Source organism: Habropoda laboriosa, unplaced genomic scaffold, assembly GCF_001263275.1.
Source record: "Habropoda laboriosa isolate 0110345459 unplaced genomic scaffold, ASM126327v1 scaffold86, whole genome shotgun sequence".
In the NCBI taxonomy this organism is placed as follows: Eukaryota; Metazoa; Arthropoda; class Insecta; order Hymenoptera; family Apidae; genus Habropoda; species Habropoda laboriosa.
Genome location: NW_017100212.1, coordinates 521,811 through 535,195, shown reverse-complemented (window position 1 = coordinate 535,195; position 13,385 = coordinate 521,811). Strand labels below are relative to the sequence as shown.

Below are 13,385 nucleotides of genomic sequence, written 5' to 3'. Positions count from 1 at the left end.
ACAAATAATTGAACCCAAATTTTATTATAAGCAACCTCTCAATAAAATCTCAACCCGGTCACAATTTAACGAAAAATGAACGTCACTGAGAATCATCTTACGACATCATTGCAATTATAAAAAAAAAATAACCGAACCGAAATTTTACTGTAATCAACTTCTCCATAAAATCTCAATCCAGTCACAATTTAACGAAACAACAAACATTCCCAAGAAAAAAAGTGATACGAAATCATTAGAATTATCAAACAACCAATCCCAATTGTTATCATAAGAAACTTCTCAGTCACAATTCCAACAGAAGGCAAAAAAGGAAAAAACGAATATCACCTAAGAAACAATTTTCCAAATTCACCAAAAAGTTTCTCTCTCGTCCTTATCTTTCCTAACTCTAATCTCCCCAATTTCAAACACTGTGCCCAATTTCACAAGGGTCGATTACATCACGATCACAGTACAAAACTCGCCGCGAACGTTTCTACTCACAGCGATAGTTTGGGCGCGCATCCTGGTCGGCTCTATTTTCTATCTCTTCTCCTCGAAGCGACTCTTACTGTTCTCCGCTCGACGTGAGACGAGCCGGCGTAAACGTTCCACGAGTGATAAGAGGTAAGAAGGAAGAGTAAGCGGAATCGATTACAACGTCGATCGAACACGAACAACACACGACCGATGTTTTACCGGTGTCGATACGTTTCTGGCTTTGAACGGCCGGGGATGTGTGCTTATAAAGGACGAACGAACCGAGGTGGCCAAAACCACCCGGTGAAAAGCCATCAGGGTGGGAGAGCGTAAAGTCGCTCGACTTTACGGTTACGTAAATCCTAGGAAGCGGCCGTCTCTTTGGTTACGTTCGTTCCCCCCCCGTGCTGCGTAACACGCTGCTCTGCGTGTACACACGCCACGTGTGTGTTGGCCTGGCCTCTCCGCTCGCTATAATCTCCTTTCGGTAAACGCCTGAAATGGTGAAAACCGCTCTGGTAATTGCGGTATTAATTCGCGAGGGAGAAACACAGCCGCGAGTACGCGTCGCTGAATCGTTACGTCGACTATCGTGGAAAACGGCCGTGTTTCTCGCCGTTTCCCGCCATTTCTGAATTATGGATGAACCCGCGGTGGAAAGTTGAGTTTTCCACCGTTTTTTCAATTTTTTTCTTCTTCGTCGTTTTGACAACGCGTGATTGGTGAGTTCGTTGGGAAAGTGGAGTTTCCTGAATTTTTCATATTTTTGACGACGTGTGATTGTTCAGTGTCTTCGGAAAATCGGGTGTCCTGAATTTTTGACCTTCCGATTTTTGACAACGTGGGATTGCTGTCTTGGAAAAGCCGTATTTTTTACAACGTGTGATTGCTGAGTGTCTTGGGAAAGTCGAATTTTCCGAATTTTCGATCTTTCGATTTTTGATATTTTCGACCACGTGGCATTGCTGAATCGTGGAAAACTCGAGTTTTCCGAATGTTTAATATTTCTGACATGTGACTGCTGAGTCTCCCAGCAAAGTCGAGTTTCCCAAATTTGTATTTTCCACAATTTTGATTCAAGGAAAAGTTTGACGAAGATTACCAAAAATGGCGGGAAATATTTGTCAAATTACGCGAGATTACCGTAAAATTTGTGTGAAATTCGACGATAACTGTGAAGTGTGATTATTCAAAAATTCTCACCGAATTACGACAGTCTCCTACGAGATACGATTACTTCGAATTTTTAACAACCAGAACGTGATTTCGTCACAAGCAGGAGGTGCTGATGCTGCACAGGAGGTAAGCGAGTGTTGCATAAACGTTGCTTCTAAATTTAGGTAATATCGTTTGACTTTAAATGGAAAAATTATGTCCGTACACACACCGGTCTCGAAGGATATCATTCACGTAACTTCACGAGGACACCGCCGGAATTTTTCCATTACGTGATCGATTTCACTCAAATCATTTTGCAAATATATGTATATTATCTTCTATCGTATTTCAATCAGCCCTATATACAGCCCATCTTCTTTCGCTAACAATTTTGAAACACCTTTCACCAAAAAATTACGGTACGCAAAATAAAGCAACACCCAACTAATTAATTCCTCAAGCTTGATAACAACACACACGAATTAACATATTTTTCGCGATTTATTTCTTTCTACCAAAAAAAAAAAAAAAAAAAGAAATTCGATTACGTGTTTTTCGTGTCGAAACGACACGAAAAAAACGTCCAATTCTCTATAAAACGCTGCTGTTGCGTCCAACATGGCGGATGATATAACACCTGTGGCGACCTCAGCGCGCACAAGAAACGCGACACGCCAGTTTATCGCCTATTAATTATGGTCCCGCGAATCTAGCTCAACGTCAGTCGCGTGGAACCTGCTAAAAGTGGAACAGGAAAATAACATTACAGGGTACCCGCCTGATGGGACATTGTAAACGTTCTGTCTTATTTCCCTCGGCAAACAACGTGAATCTCCTAATTGCAAAAAAATTACAGGCTTCGTTCAATTCTCTCCCGCTGTAAATTTGCGAAACTTCCGGTCGTCGATTTGATTACATCGCCGCTTCGTCTTCCTAGTCTCGGGTCTGATAATTCAACGAGACTAACGCGTCTAAATGTCTAAACGGCACGTTAGGAAATTCCGGGGAGCTGTTTTCCCCGAAACACTTTTACTCTCCCGTAATCGTACAGCGCGAAACGATCGGGAAGCCGCGAATTTCTTCCTCTCCGTCTACACTCGCCACCATGAATTGAGTGTAAAACGCGTATACGGGGAAATTAAACGACCGTTTCGCAACTTCCTGCACGCAGGATGCATTTCGACATTCCAATTTTATCGATTCCACCCTCCCCCATTTTCTGTATAATTTCACGTGTAACTGTGTCCAATTTTCCACGAATCCTCCGTCCACTCATAATTTTCATCCTAATTGCGACGGAAAAAAATCGGTAATTACCCGTACGAAAAGTTGCAAACGCGAAGAAGAAAATACTACGTTTCGAGTAGAAATTCAATTAATAAACATCGCCTCGACCAACCACGTGGAAAATCACGTTTCTAATTCTCTCTGTATCAGCCTGACTGATTCTACTTAATGAGTACACGTCTTAAAAGTTCCTAGGAGGAACGTGAAAAGCGCCGTTAACCCTTCGAAGTCTGTTTAATTGCGTGTAATTAACCGCGTCCAATTACGCTGAAAAATCCTTTCGTATGATATGCACGAAGGAATGCAAAGGACGATAAAAACGCAACAGGTGGAAAACGCGTAATCGTTTAGTCCAGATTCCGTCGGCACGAACTTCCGGCAGGATACGTCGAATAGCGTCCGCTTTCTCGCCGCGTGTCGAGTGCTGTTTCGCGAAAGGAGTCAGTGTTAAGAGCAAGGTCCGCTGGTGTAACGCCCGTTACATCCTTTTTTCGTTCGTCCAGCCAGTGTTGCAGGAAGCGGCGCAGCCTGCATACTTAAAATATCCATCATACAGGGAGAAAGCGTTTCGTAACCCTCAGTCTTGTAGTACCTGAGCCTATCTCGCGAGGTGGGTGCACGAGGTGAACGGAGGGAAAGGGACGACGATCGTGGAGATTTCAAAGAGGTCCAGAATCATCGTCGTTACGCAATCATCGCTACGAGTTCAGTTCTCGGAGATAAATCTTTGAGTGTGTAACACGGACCCTGACTACGTCATAATCTTAATACGAGAAAGGTGTACAAAGTGGCCCATAGGTCGCTTCATCGGTTAAACATTGAATAAACTTGTTTCAACGTTTGTATTTCAAACTTTGAAACGGATAACAGTAAGAGTTGTTGAATTTTTAAATTGTGACGCAATTGTGAGTCACCCTGTATAACAATTGTTTTTGTAAAAATGTTATTCAGTTTTTCGACTTGTGGACCACCCTGTATAGCAATTGTATTTTTATCTTATTTTTTAACGTTACTGTTGGTTCCTGGTTTGTATGTGAAAGTGGTTAGTTTAATCGTTTTCTAAAATGGTCTATTATGATACAACATATACGTTTTGGTAAGGAATAAAATGGGAGTGTGATAAAGAGAAAGGTTTATTTAATGGAAATCTTTGTTCTCACTATCGATAACGAGTACATACCGTGTCTAACGAAAGTTCTGGGACTCTGAGTTTAATAATTTATCGTAGGGGTATGATACTTTCGTAAGTTGGCCACCCTGCCGAGTGACGTCATATGTCTGAAATGTTTAATATTTAAAAAAGGGATTTTGATTACACACTGCACTTATCTATTCAAATTGCTTTCTAACCTGTACAAAGAAACGAGAATCTTTTTATTCCTAAAGTAAATAACATTGTTAACAAATTTGCGGGAAAATATTTCACAAAGATTGTCGTTTTTCAATACCGTTGCTCAAGCCTCCCTTCTTCGCTTCAACAATCGTAACATCGAATTGTTCGTTCCTCGTCTCGTTCCACTGCTCTGATCGATAAAAACAAGGATCGTTTACAACAGGTCTGCAACAAAATCCTCTTCGTTGCACAACGTCGTCTCCGCGCGAACAAAGGTAACGCGACGAGACAAGTCAAACGATTGCGATGGTGAAAGGGGACAGGCATTAGAAGGCGAGCGAAAAATGACCACGAAAAAAAGAACTGTAATGGTTGTGTGTATTCGATGTGCCTATAATCGCGTCCTGTTTACATAACGATCGCCTGCAATCATCCCCACCGTGTCCCCAAAAACACTTCTGTCCTCTTCTTGTTCCGTGAAAGCCACGTCGGCAGGCCAATTTTGAGGGAATATGCTTTGGTTAGCGTGCGACGAGAGAAAATGAGAAACGTGCCCGATGAAAGTCAAACGTTGGAATCGATCCAACGGGCGGCGCGTGGTATGCGACATGATCATAAACGGTTAATTGTTTCGCGCGATTTATTGGAACCAGAAGTAAAATGATCGATCGGTGGTAAAGTTTTAGGTTAAATCAATCACTCGTCACTGGAGCTACTTCCTCTTGGTTGGTACGTATTATACGATGTGATCACGGTTTCGAAGCGGAAGGGAAATTCTGAATCCAATATTTTATACAACTCGACGAGATTGTGCGTACATCAATCTGTGTGTACACACGACGTTTCGCAATAGGCGTTACTTTCCAACGATAAACAACGCTGTTACGCGATCAAGCAACAACATGTGGCGTAATTAAACTTCTTTTTTTATGTAACTGGAGCGATTTGGATGGTAGTTTTATTGTAAGGTTACTTTTATTTGTATTATTAGATACAAGTGTAAATGCAATCTGATGGTACGAGCTCTATCGCTAGATAGTAGATTAAATACTACAATGAAACACCCCCAATAATAGCTAACGCTGTATATACATACTTACAGTAAAAATTAATATATTTATTAAACGTAATTAAAATTAGCGAAAATAACTAATAAAATATAAAAATTTAACTAATACAAAAATAAAACAATAGAAATGTAATAATGAAAGTTTTGTGATAATGATACAATGCCTGTGATGAGGTCAGATAAAGTGAATGACATAAGTGATGATTATACTATTATTGATGAATTTAAAAATTTTCTATGTAATTTTTTTTGAACCACGAATACCTGAAAGCACAGATACTGCGGTTTCACTGCATTTACAATCTATTAACAGACAATGAGACTGTGGCTTCTGCCAGTCTAGAGGTTTACTACGGTACATGGCCCATGATGGTACTGTAATTAAAGCAGCCATCATAAATCCTGCAGCAAGTACGTACATTGTTTGAGAGAATTGTTGGATAATATATCCCCATATTAATCCAACTACCTACAAAGACAAACTAGGTACGTGTTATTTTGCACAAGGTGTGTCCAAAGTATAAATATTTTAAATACAACACTTTACCCCGAAAAGTGTTATAATATCTGTCGATAATTTTTCTGCCCGAGCTTGACCGTCATAATCCTAAAACACACACAGTTTCAACATAAATAGTATTAGAAAAATAGCTAATTGAATGTTGTCATATAGTGACACATAACCTAACTACAGACGAAAGCAGAACAGAGGTAAAAACTAATACGAATACCGACTAATCGACACTAATTACAGATCACTTTGTCAACTTACCATATACATTGGAATCGATTTAATTTTTTGTATCCACGAACTCATTATACGTAAACAATGCTAATACGCCGGTAGTATTGAAGCAGACGAACTTCAGTATGGTCATGAATCGCGGACAAAGTGTTCGTGTTGTCGTTTCTATGATTATATTTTCACGACGCCAATTTTGTAAATACGGTAGATAAAGTAATGTAAGTGTAGTAGATAAGAATTACTATTACGTGTAAGTATCATTGGTGAAACAAGTGAATGATTTAGCAAGTGTCGATATACGATAAAGCTTGAAAATAACTTCCTTTGAACCTACGAACGAATTACTATAATCAGACTTGTGAGTTCAAAACGACGTAACTTTCTTAACCGACTGGTGTTGCGCAATGTCTATGGCTTATCATTTTACGGATATAAAGTGCATGCACGTTACATGCATTGTGCTTTCTAATACTTCCAAGTGCGAATTTCTCCATTAAAATTCAATAGAATCTGATACGGGAAAACATGTTACATACAGACAATAAAAATTCAAAGATCGTTATTATTTCTTCCTACATAATAAAAAAAAGAAACGTACAGTTGAGTTTAGTGTGCGAAATTGCATAATTTATACATGACGATTAATTTTGCGCCTTCAAATTCCGTCACGTTGTTGCTCATCCCTCCGTTCAGTCCGAGAATCGATTTTGTAGAGGGAGATTGCAATCGAAATTAACATCGTAGTTCGTGTCTGAGATCGTGTCACTGATCGGTTAAATGGAAACTATTAATTAGAATCGGTTTGTGTTTTCGCAATGTCGACAATACCGTGTGTGTGTGTCATCATCGGTTAGAAAACGCATTTCTAGTCGTGCAACGACATGCAACACTTAGCCGTTTATTGTTGTAACGATTTTAGAAGAGAAACCGACTCACGCATCGTGTACAAGTGTGCCCGCGCTTTTGCTTGCGTGGAATTCGAAACGAGATTCAGGTAAAATGTCTCAAGGGCGACGTCGCGTTACGAGAATGTTAAAGTCGACCGAGCAAATGGATGGGTTAGAATTACGAAATGTTGGTTGTGTTTCGTTTTTCCGCATTGCCATACGTTTCGACATTTGAAGTTCTTTCACCTACGAGGCTGAACGAAAATAATTGATTTCCAATGGGTAGTGTGTACTTTTTAAAGAGTGTGTGAATGTTAGGTGATCCTACTTGAATCATCTATTTGCATACTAATTCGCAAATTACCGTTGGTACATATACTAGTAATAAATGATTTTATTCTTATCATAATTGTTATTCATAAATTAATTCAATCATATTATAAACACAATTCTTAATAAAAAATGATATATGAAACAATTGCCTTTGCCTTGTACCAGTAAGTATTATTATATAACAGTTGGTGACAAAACATTCTTAAGTACAGTCACAAGCAGGGGTGTCCTATTTCTTTTTCTTCTGTTTAACCGTGACTTCATGTTGTGGTTTCTGCCAATTCAAAGGTTTATGGCGATACATAGGCCATGGTGGCACAGTTATCAGAGCTGCCAATACAAATCCAGCACCCAGTATGTAAATTGTTTGTGAAAATTCCTGAATAATGTATCCCCATACTAATCCAACAACCTATATATATAAATTTCACACATACGTAACTGATTTTCTAAAAACTAAACCAATCACAAACATATGAACTACAATAACCTACCCCAAAGAGTGTTATGATTACTCTCGACAGCTTCTCTGCTCGAGCTTGGCCATCATAGTCCTGCAAACAAAAATATCTCGATTGTAAAACATATTTTTGTACGAATTTAGGCAAATACGTAAAAACACCTGTTGTAGTGAAAAACATAACCTATCTACTGTTAAATACGTCTCTAAAGGTAGCTAATGTTGTCTTAAAGTTTGTTTATGAACTTACTATATGAAGTGGAATAGATTTGATATACTGTATCCAAGAGCTCATCGTAAACAAATATAAATGATCGCTGCCGGTCGATTCACGTAGCCAAACTTCAGTTCAGACGTGGACTGTACATAAAATGTTGACGTTGCACGCGCATGCGCCAAGTAGTACCTCCATTCTTGAGCGCATTTTCATGGCGCGAAATATGAATCGGTTGAATACAATTCGTAATAAACTGTACCAAATTGTTTAAATCTCTCGTTAATCGTAGAATAATTGTTAAAAAAAGATATTGAAGAAAACAATTCCAAGAATACCAAGGATTTCGAGAAATTCAAAAAGGTTTCACGTGTCCATAAATATCATTTATTTAACAAAGCGTTCGTACGAATGACAAGTAGTTTCTTATTACACAAATACTGCATCAGCGATCAGAAATAGCAATCGCGAATGTTCTTTCTGCGTGACATTTTCTCGCTGATAATAAAGCGTTCAGACGAGATGCGTCAATTGGTCAATTGTTCGAAGGTGTCGGTAAGGGCGTCGCGTGTCGTCACCATTTAGAAAACGCATTTCTAACTGCGCGCAACTTTGTTAAACGTTTGCATTTCGTCGCGTGTGGCAAGATAGCAGACACGCGCATCTGCGTGCACAGAATTCTAACACCGTGGCGAAACATTTTTTCTTTTTACTATATCGGCGACAGAGCGAATGATTTTCATCTTTACGATTGCTGCGTTTCCTTTCACTTTAATTGGCAACATTTAACGACGCGAGGCTGCAAGTAGCTTTGGTTGCGCCATGCAACCGTGGACGTTTAAAAATCACATCGACAAAAGGCTCGAACTCTGCCAGGGTTTTTGAGTATTTCTCCATATTTTACATTTTCCTTTACCTCGTCATCTCATGTACAGTTACTTCTAAAAATATTCCGACACTACGCAAGTTTGTCTTTCAGTCTGGGTCGTTAATGACCCAAGTGAAATTTTACTTATTTTCTCGCAACGAATTTTTGTTTATTGAAAAAAGTTTTAAAAATTTGACTTAACGAACGATTGTATAGTTCAGTAGAGACTTTGATAAGTATCTCAGAATTTTTTCAGATTTTTTGAAAGCCTAGAAAAGCCTTGGAAGCCTAAAAAAAGTTAGACTTGGGCTAAACTCAGTTTACCTACCGAGAGTTAATTATGAAAAGATGTTTCGTGTATAATATTGTGCCTAAAATTAGTCAAAATTAACTCGAATTACTGTGTCACCCAAATATTCAAACACTCAGCAAAAATGAATATTTTAATATTCATATTTCAAATATTAAAAATATTTTTGCTTACACCATGTTCAATGGTTGTTTTATCAGCGTCCAAATATTTTTCATAGTACCTGTACACACTTCATTCACCAACTTTCGACGCAACTTACACAATAGATCTGAAAGCCCCGGCAGTATTGCTATTTACAAACCTAAATAATTGTTCTAAAGACTGAACACACTTAATCACTCCAACACTCCTCCTACAATTCCTTTCAAGTTCAACGAAAAGTTCGTTAATTAACTATACAATACTTCTTCACCAATTCTCTGTGATCGCGATGTAAGTACAACTTCGTGACAAACAAATCCACACGTCAAAATTCCATCAGATTCACCTATTTAAAATCTGAAAAAGGCTAGATCGGCAGTGGAGGATCCCAATGAACCCACGTTAATCGAGAGTGGAGAACATCGTGAACCAGAGTCGTCGCGATTCGCTATTCCCTCTCATAGTCTCGCGACAGAAGTGTCCTCGTAGATGGACGAACTCCATGTTGGTTCGATGTTACACTTCGCATAGTGCACCGCGTCAGCGACGGTGGGGAACATTGCGAACTGGCCGCTTTTGTATTCCAACAGGTTGCACTTTCTCATCATCTCGTACACAGGGCCTGCAACGCGTGTTCAAATCGTACAGTACACTTACGCGTCGATTCGAGAACGTTACCACTTCCGCGCGGATACACGCGGATTCTATAGTAAAACACTATACTCACCGGAGCAACCCGTGACATACACCGGGATATCGATTTCGCAGTACTCGTTGATCAGGTTTCCCAGGGTCGTTGCGCCTGCCAGGTCCATGTGACTCAGCGCACTGAAGTCCAGTATCAGGGTCCTCAGCTGTAACGTCAACGAAGAGGAAATTAGCGGCATTTTTAAGTCTTCTTGACGTTTATGGAGGAGAATTCTTTTTTATAGGTTTACTGCTATGGACGCAGCATATGCGGTTTGGCAGTGTCGACAGTTTGTCGACGAAGTATTGGTCGACAGACGACTTCCATTGAGAATTCTTGGTTGAACGCGGAGGCTACTTTGAGGTTATGAATCGGTGGCACAGAAGATGTCTCTTTTCGATTTTCGGGTGGCAATGAATGTGTTTTATTAGTATAGTAATTTTGTTACCTTACGAATTTGTTCTTAGCCCTTTGACTACGGTTGGTACCAAAAGGCGCTTAGAAAACTTGCGCATGTGATACTGTAGGCGTTTAAAAATATTGCTCTTATGGTAATGTAGGCGCCTGTAGGCGCTTAACCAAGTTTGGTCACTGACACGAAAGGCACCCGGAAAATTTTATCGATCATAATTCCGGCGGATCTTATTTCAGTCAGACGTAAGTGAATGCTAATTCAGCAATTACATATTCCGTTAGTCATATATTATTTAAATATGTTTATTTATATTTTGCAGTTATTTTTTGTTATGTATTTATCCATGTTTCGAATTGTACCACACTTTACTAGATTATTAGATATATTGTGAAAAAAGCTTAATGTTAATGTTCAATTTTTAGTATGTACACCAACAATTGAATGCAGAATACAAAGAAATAAATAATATTGTTTTAATGTAGTGGAATTCAGTGTTTTGATTATTCGAATATACTTTCTCAGAAATGCACGTCTAACGAAAAGTTTCACCGTTCTCGGTGTCCGTCGCGACTGATTTCGTACCGTATGGTACGGCTGGTGCGTCCTAAAGTCTGTCGTAGTCAAAGGGTTTTTGAGATATTGTATTTTCAATTTATGCAAAAAAAGAGAAATTGGTTTTTTGATAAATACTTTCAAACTGGATTCCTAGCTTCTTAAGAAATTTTTGTCGCACATTAATGGCTCTATCTTGTGTTTCCAATTTTTTGGGGACTATTTGTTTTCTATGAAACTTTCGAATTATTTCGAGTTATTATCCTGAATGAAGGATTCTGTAGAAAAATTGATCTCAGTTAGCTGAACTCTTCGTTTCTCAAGAAATTTTTACCTTGCCTTCGCCTTAACGACTCTGTCTAAATTATTTAGGAATTCATCCTTGGGATCTTACTTTCGAGCGATTGTTTTCCACTCAAATTCTCGAGAGAAAGTTAATCTTGACATCTGTGATGAAACTGGACCTTTCTTTTTTTTCACCACTCGTCCCTCACCTTCTTAATTTCCTTCAGCTCGTCATGCCTGAAGCTTCCGTTCGACTCTTTCCGCGGCAGCTGTCCAGCGATTTTGTACACTTGGTCACGGAAGTGTTGTCGACAGGCAAAATTCAAGCTTCCCGAGTAGTGGAATATTCTTATGCCTGGCAGCTCGACAGTCTGAAAAATGTCACCTCCGCGTTAGCAGGATCCGTTCAGCCTGTACCGCCTCGAGGAATACGCGATGGAAGAGAGAAAGAAAGTATTTTTTCACGAAAAGAGGAGAATAGAAGGAGAAGAGAGACTATAGTTACTCCATACGCCTTTGTATCTGTTGGTATCCAGATAAAGCTCGGTACCAGCTACTAAAGCGAGCGAGCAGGTGTAAGGGTGGACGGAAAAGAGGATCAGTTTGCCGATGCAGAAGACAATTCCAATTAGAAGACCGTATTCGACGTCGAGCAGGATCACCGTAGTGAACGTCACAGCCCAAATTATCCCGTCCGTTTTGTCCAGCTTCCAGAACCTCTTGAACTCTGTCACCTTCATTAGCATACCCTTTAGAGCCACCACGATGATGCTTGCTAAAACACACTGTTCGAGGAATTGGATTTTAGTTTGAATTTTCGATCGATATTTTGAAATACAGTGGAACCTCGGTAATTCGAAAATTTTAATAACAGTACAATTTTGTTCGTTCCCTGCTGTTCCGCTGTGAAAATTTCTGTAAGTCGAAATAAAACTGGAATTATTTGCCAGGTGCATTATTTTACCTGTGCAACTCTTAAATTTGCCTCTATAAGTCGAACTTCTGTCGCCGTTGCCTATGCAAAATTTATAGCTATGTGTTACAAAGTGTCAGACACCAATCATTCGTGTCACAACTTTCTTTCACTCCTTTCTTTCTTTCAACTCTATAGCAAGTACGATAACCTATCATCCGTCTTATGATTACGTTTGCATATTTATACAATAAAAAATTCACGTACGAAAATAGAATCTTCGTTTCTTTAAGTCGTTACAATTAAAAAATCATTAACCTTCGTACAAAGCTTCTGTATGACGAATTTTCACCTGTTCAATCTCTTTTACACCAAAATTTCGATAAGTCGAAATCTCTCTAACTCCGAGATTTTAGCGCGTTCTTTAAGTTTCGAGTTATCGAGCTGTAAAGTTCGACTGTAATTGTTTTTGGTAATTACCCTTGGTAGAGGCTCGAAGTATGGGCCAATCCATAGTAACACACTGATTAGAATTCCACAGGAGATTAGACTAGCCAGTTGAGTTCGTCCGCCAACAGTCTGCTGGATCAAGGATCTAGAGAGCGAAGCTGTGAATGGCATGCAAGAGAAGAAGGATCCAACTAGATTTCCAACGCCCTAGAATTCATCGAGGATGCTGTTTAAACGAATATAATTAACGTCTTGTTACGCGAGTACGATTGTTTTCTCTCCTATTGATTGTTAGATTGAATAGAGTGTTTTGCGTTAAGGAGGCCAAGGTGTTCACCTCGCTTGGTCGAACAGGGACTTTGGCTAATCAGGTCAGACCTGTGACATGAATCAATTTGCAGGTTGTTGTGATGCGATATATTTGGAGGAAGTACCATCTGAGGATGGTACTGTTTCGTATTTTAATTAGCGAACTGATTGTTATGACACGGGTGTGTTATTTGATTGCGCTTCGAGTTTAATTTAGGGGCGTCATTTGAAGCGTAAAAGTGGTCAAGGATCGATTCGTTGTGTGTTTGCTATTCGTTCGAGGGCTGCACTTCGGTTTGGAGGGAAAGTTTCAGTGAAAACTTTTAAATTCTAGTTCATATTTAAAAATTCAAATACAAATTTTCAAATTTAGAAATTTAGAACTTTAGAAATTTAGAAATTCTAATTCTAATTTAAACCTCCAAATTTTCAAATTTAGAAATTTAGAAATATAGAAATTTAGAAATTTGGAACTTTAGAAATTTAGAAATTTAGAACTAAAA

At 39.1% G+C, this 13,385-nt stretch overlaps 3 protein-coding genes across 3 annotated transcripts in view; all 3 read right to left on the bottom strand.

Annotated features, from left to right (window-relative positions):
• Positions 1-5,489: 5,489 nt before the first annotated feature.
• Positions 5,490-6,371, bottom strand: LOC108570838 (signal peptidase complex subunit 1-like). Its single transcript, XM_017932761.1, has 3 exons — positions 6,082-6,371; positions 5,857-5,916; positions 5,490-5,778 (listed from the first exon to the last, which is right to left on the bottom strand). The coding sequence occupies exons 1-3, from the start codon at positions 6,124-6,126 to the stop codon at positions 5,545-5,547; spliced, it is 339 nt and encodes a 112-aa protein (XP_017788250.1). The 5' UTR covers positions 6,127-6,371; the 3' UTR covers positions 5,490-5,544.
• A 1,031-nt stretch (positions 6,372-7,402) lies between these two features.
• Positions 7,403-8,083, bottom strand: LOC108570831 (signal peptidase complex subunit 1-like). Its single transcript, XM_017932753.1, has 3 exons — positions 7,985-8,083; positions 7,769-7,828; positions 7,403-7,686 (listed from the first exon to the last, which is right to left on the bottom strand). The coding sequence occupies exons 1-3, from the start codon at positions 8,027-8,029 to the stop codon at positions 7,504-7,506; spliced, it is 288 nt and encodes a 95-aa protein (XP_017788242.1). The 5' UTR covers positions 8,030-8,083; the 3' UTR covers positions 7,403-7,503.
• Positions 8,084-9,728: 1,645 nt separating this feature from the next.
• Positions 9,729-13,385, bottom strand: part of LOC108570818 (solute carrier family 26 member 10-like) — a 14,385-nt gene continuing 10,728 nt past the window's right edge. The window contains exons 10-14 of the mRNA XM_017932729.1: positions 12,604-12,780; positions 11,723-11,995; positions 11,420-11,581; positions 9,998-10,124; positions 9,729-9,892 (exon numbers count right to left, since the gene is read on the bottom strand). Coding sequence (XP_017788218.1) covers positions 9,729-9,892; positions 9,998-10,124; positions 11,420-11,581; positions 11,723-11,995; positions 12,604-12,780 — 903 coding nt within the window. The remainder of the gene's footprint in view (positions 9,893-9,997; positions 10,125-11,419; positions 11,582-11,722; positions 11,996-12,603; positions 12,781-13,385) is intronic.

Bases quoted from the DNA above. Each gene is read 5' to 3' on its own strand.
- LOC108570838 (XM_017932761.1), bottom strand. From the start codon at position 6,126: ATGAGTTCGTGGATACAAAAAATTAAATCGATTCCAATGTATATG. The intron at 5,917-6,081 runs GTAAGTTGACAA...TGTGTGTTTTAG, and splicing joins AATCGATTCCAATGTATATG to GATTATGACGGTCAAGCTCG. The intron at 5,779-5,856 runs GTAAAGTGTTGT...TTGTCTTTGTAG, and splicing joins ATATTATAACACTTTTCGGG to GTAGTTGGATTAATATGGGG.
- LOC108570831 (XM_017932753.1), bottom strand. From the start codon at position 8,029: ATGAGCTCTTGGATACAGTATATCAAATCTATTCCACTTCATATA. The intron at 7,829-7,984 runs GTAAGTTCATAA...TTTTGTTTGCAG, and splicing joins AATCTATTCCACTTCATATA to GACTATGATGGCCAAGCTCG. The intron at 7,687-7,768 runs GTAGGTTATTGT...TTATATATATAG, and splicing joins TAATCATAACACTCTTTGGG to GTTGTTGGATTAGTATGGGG.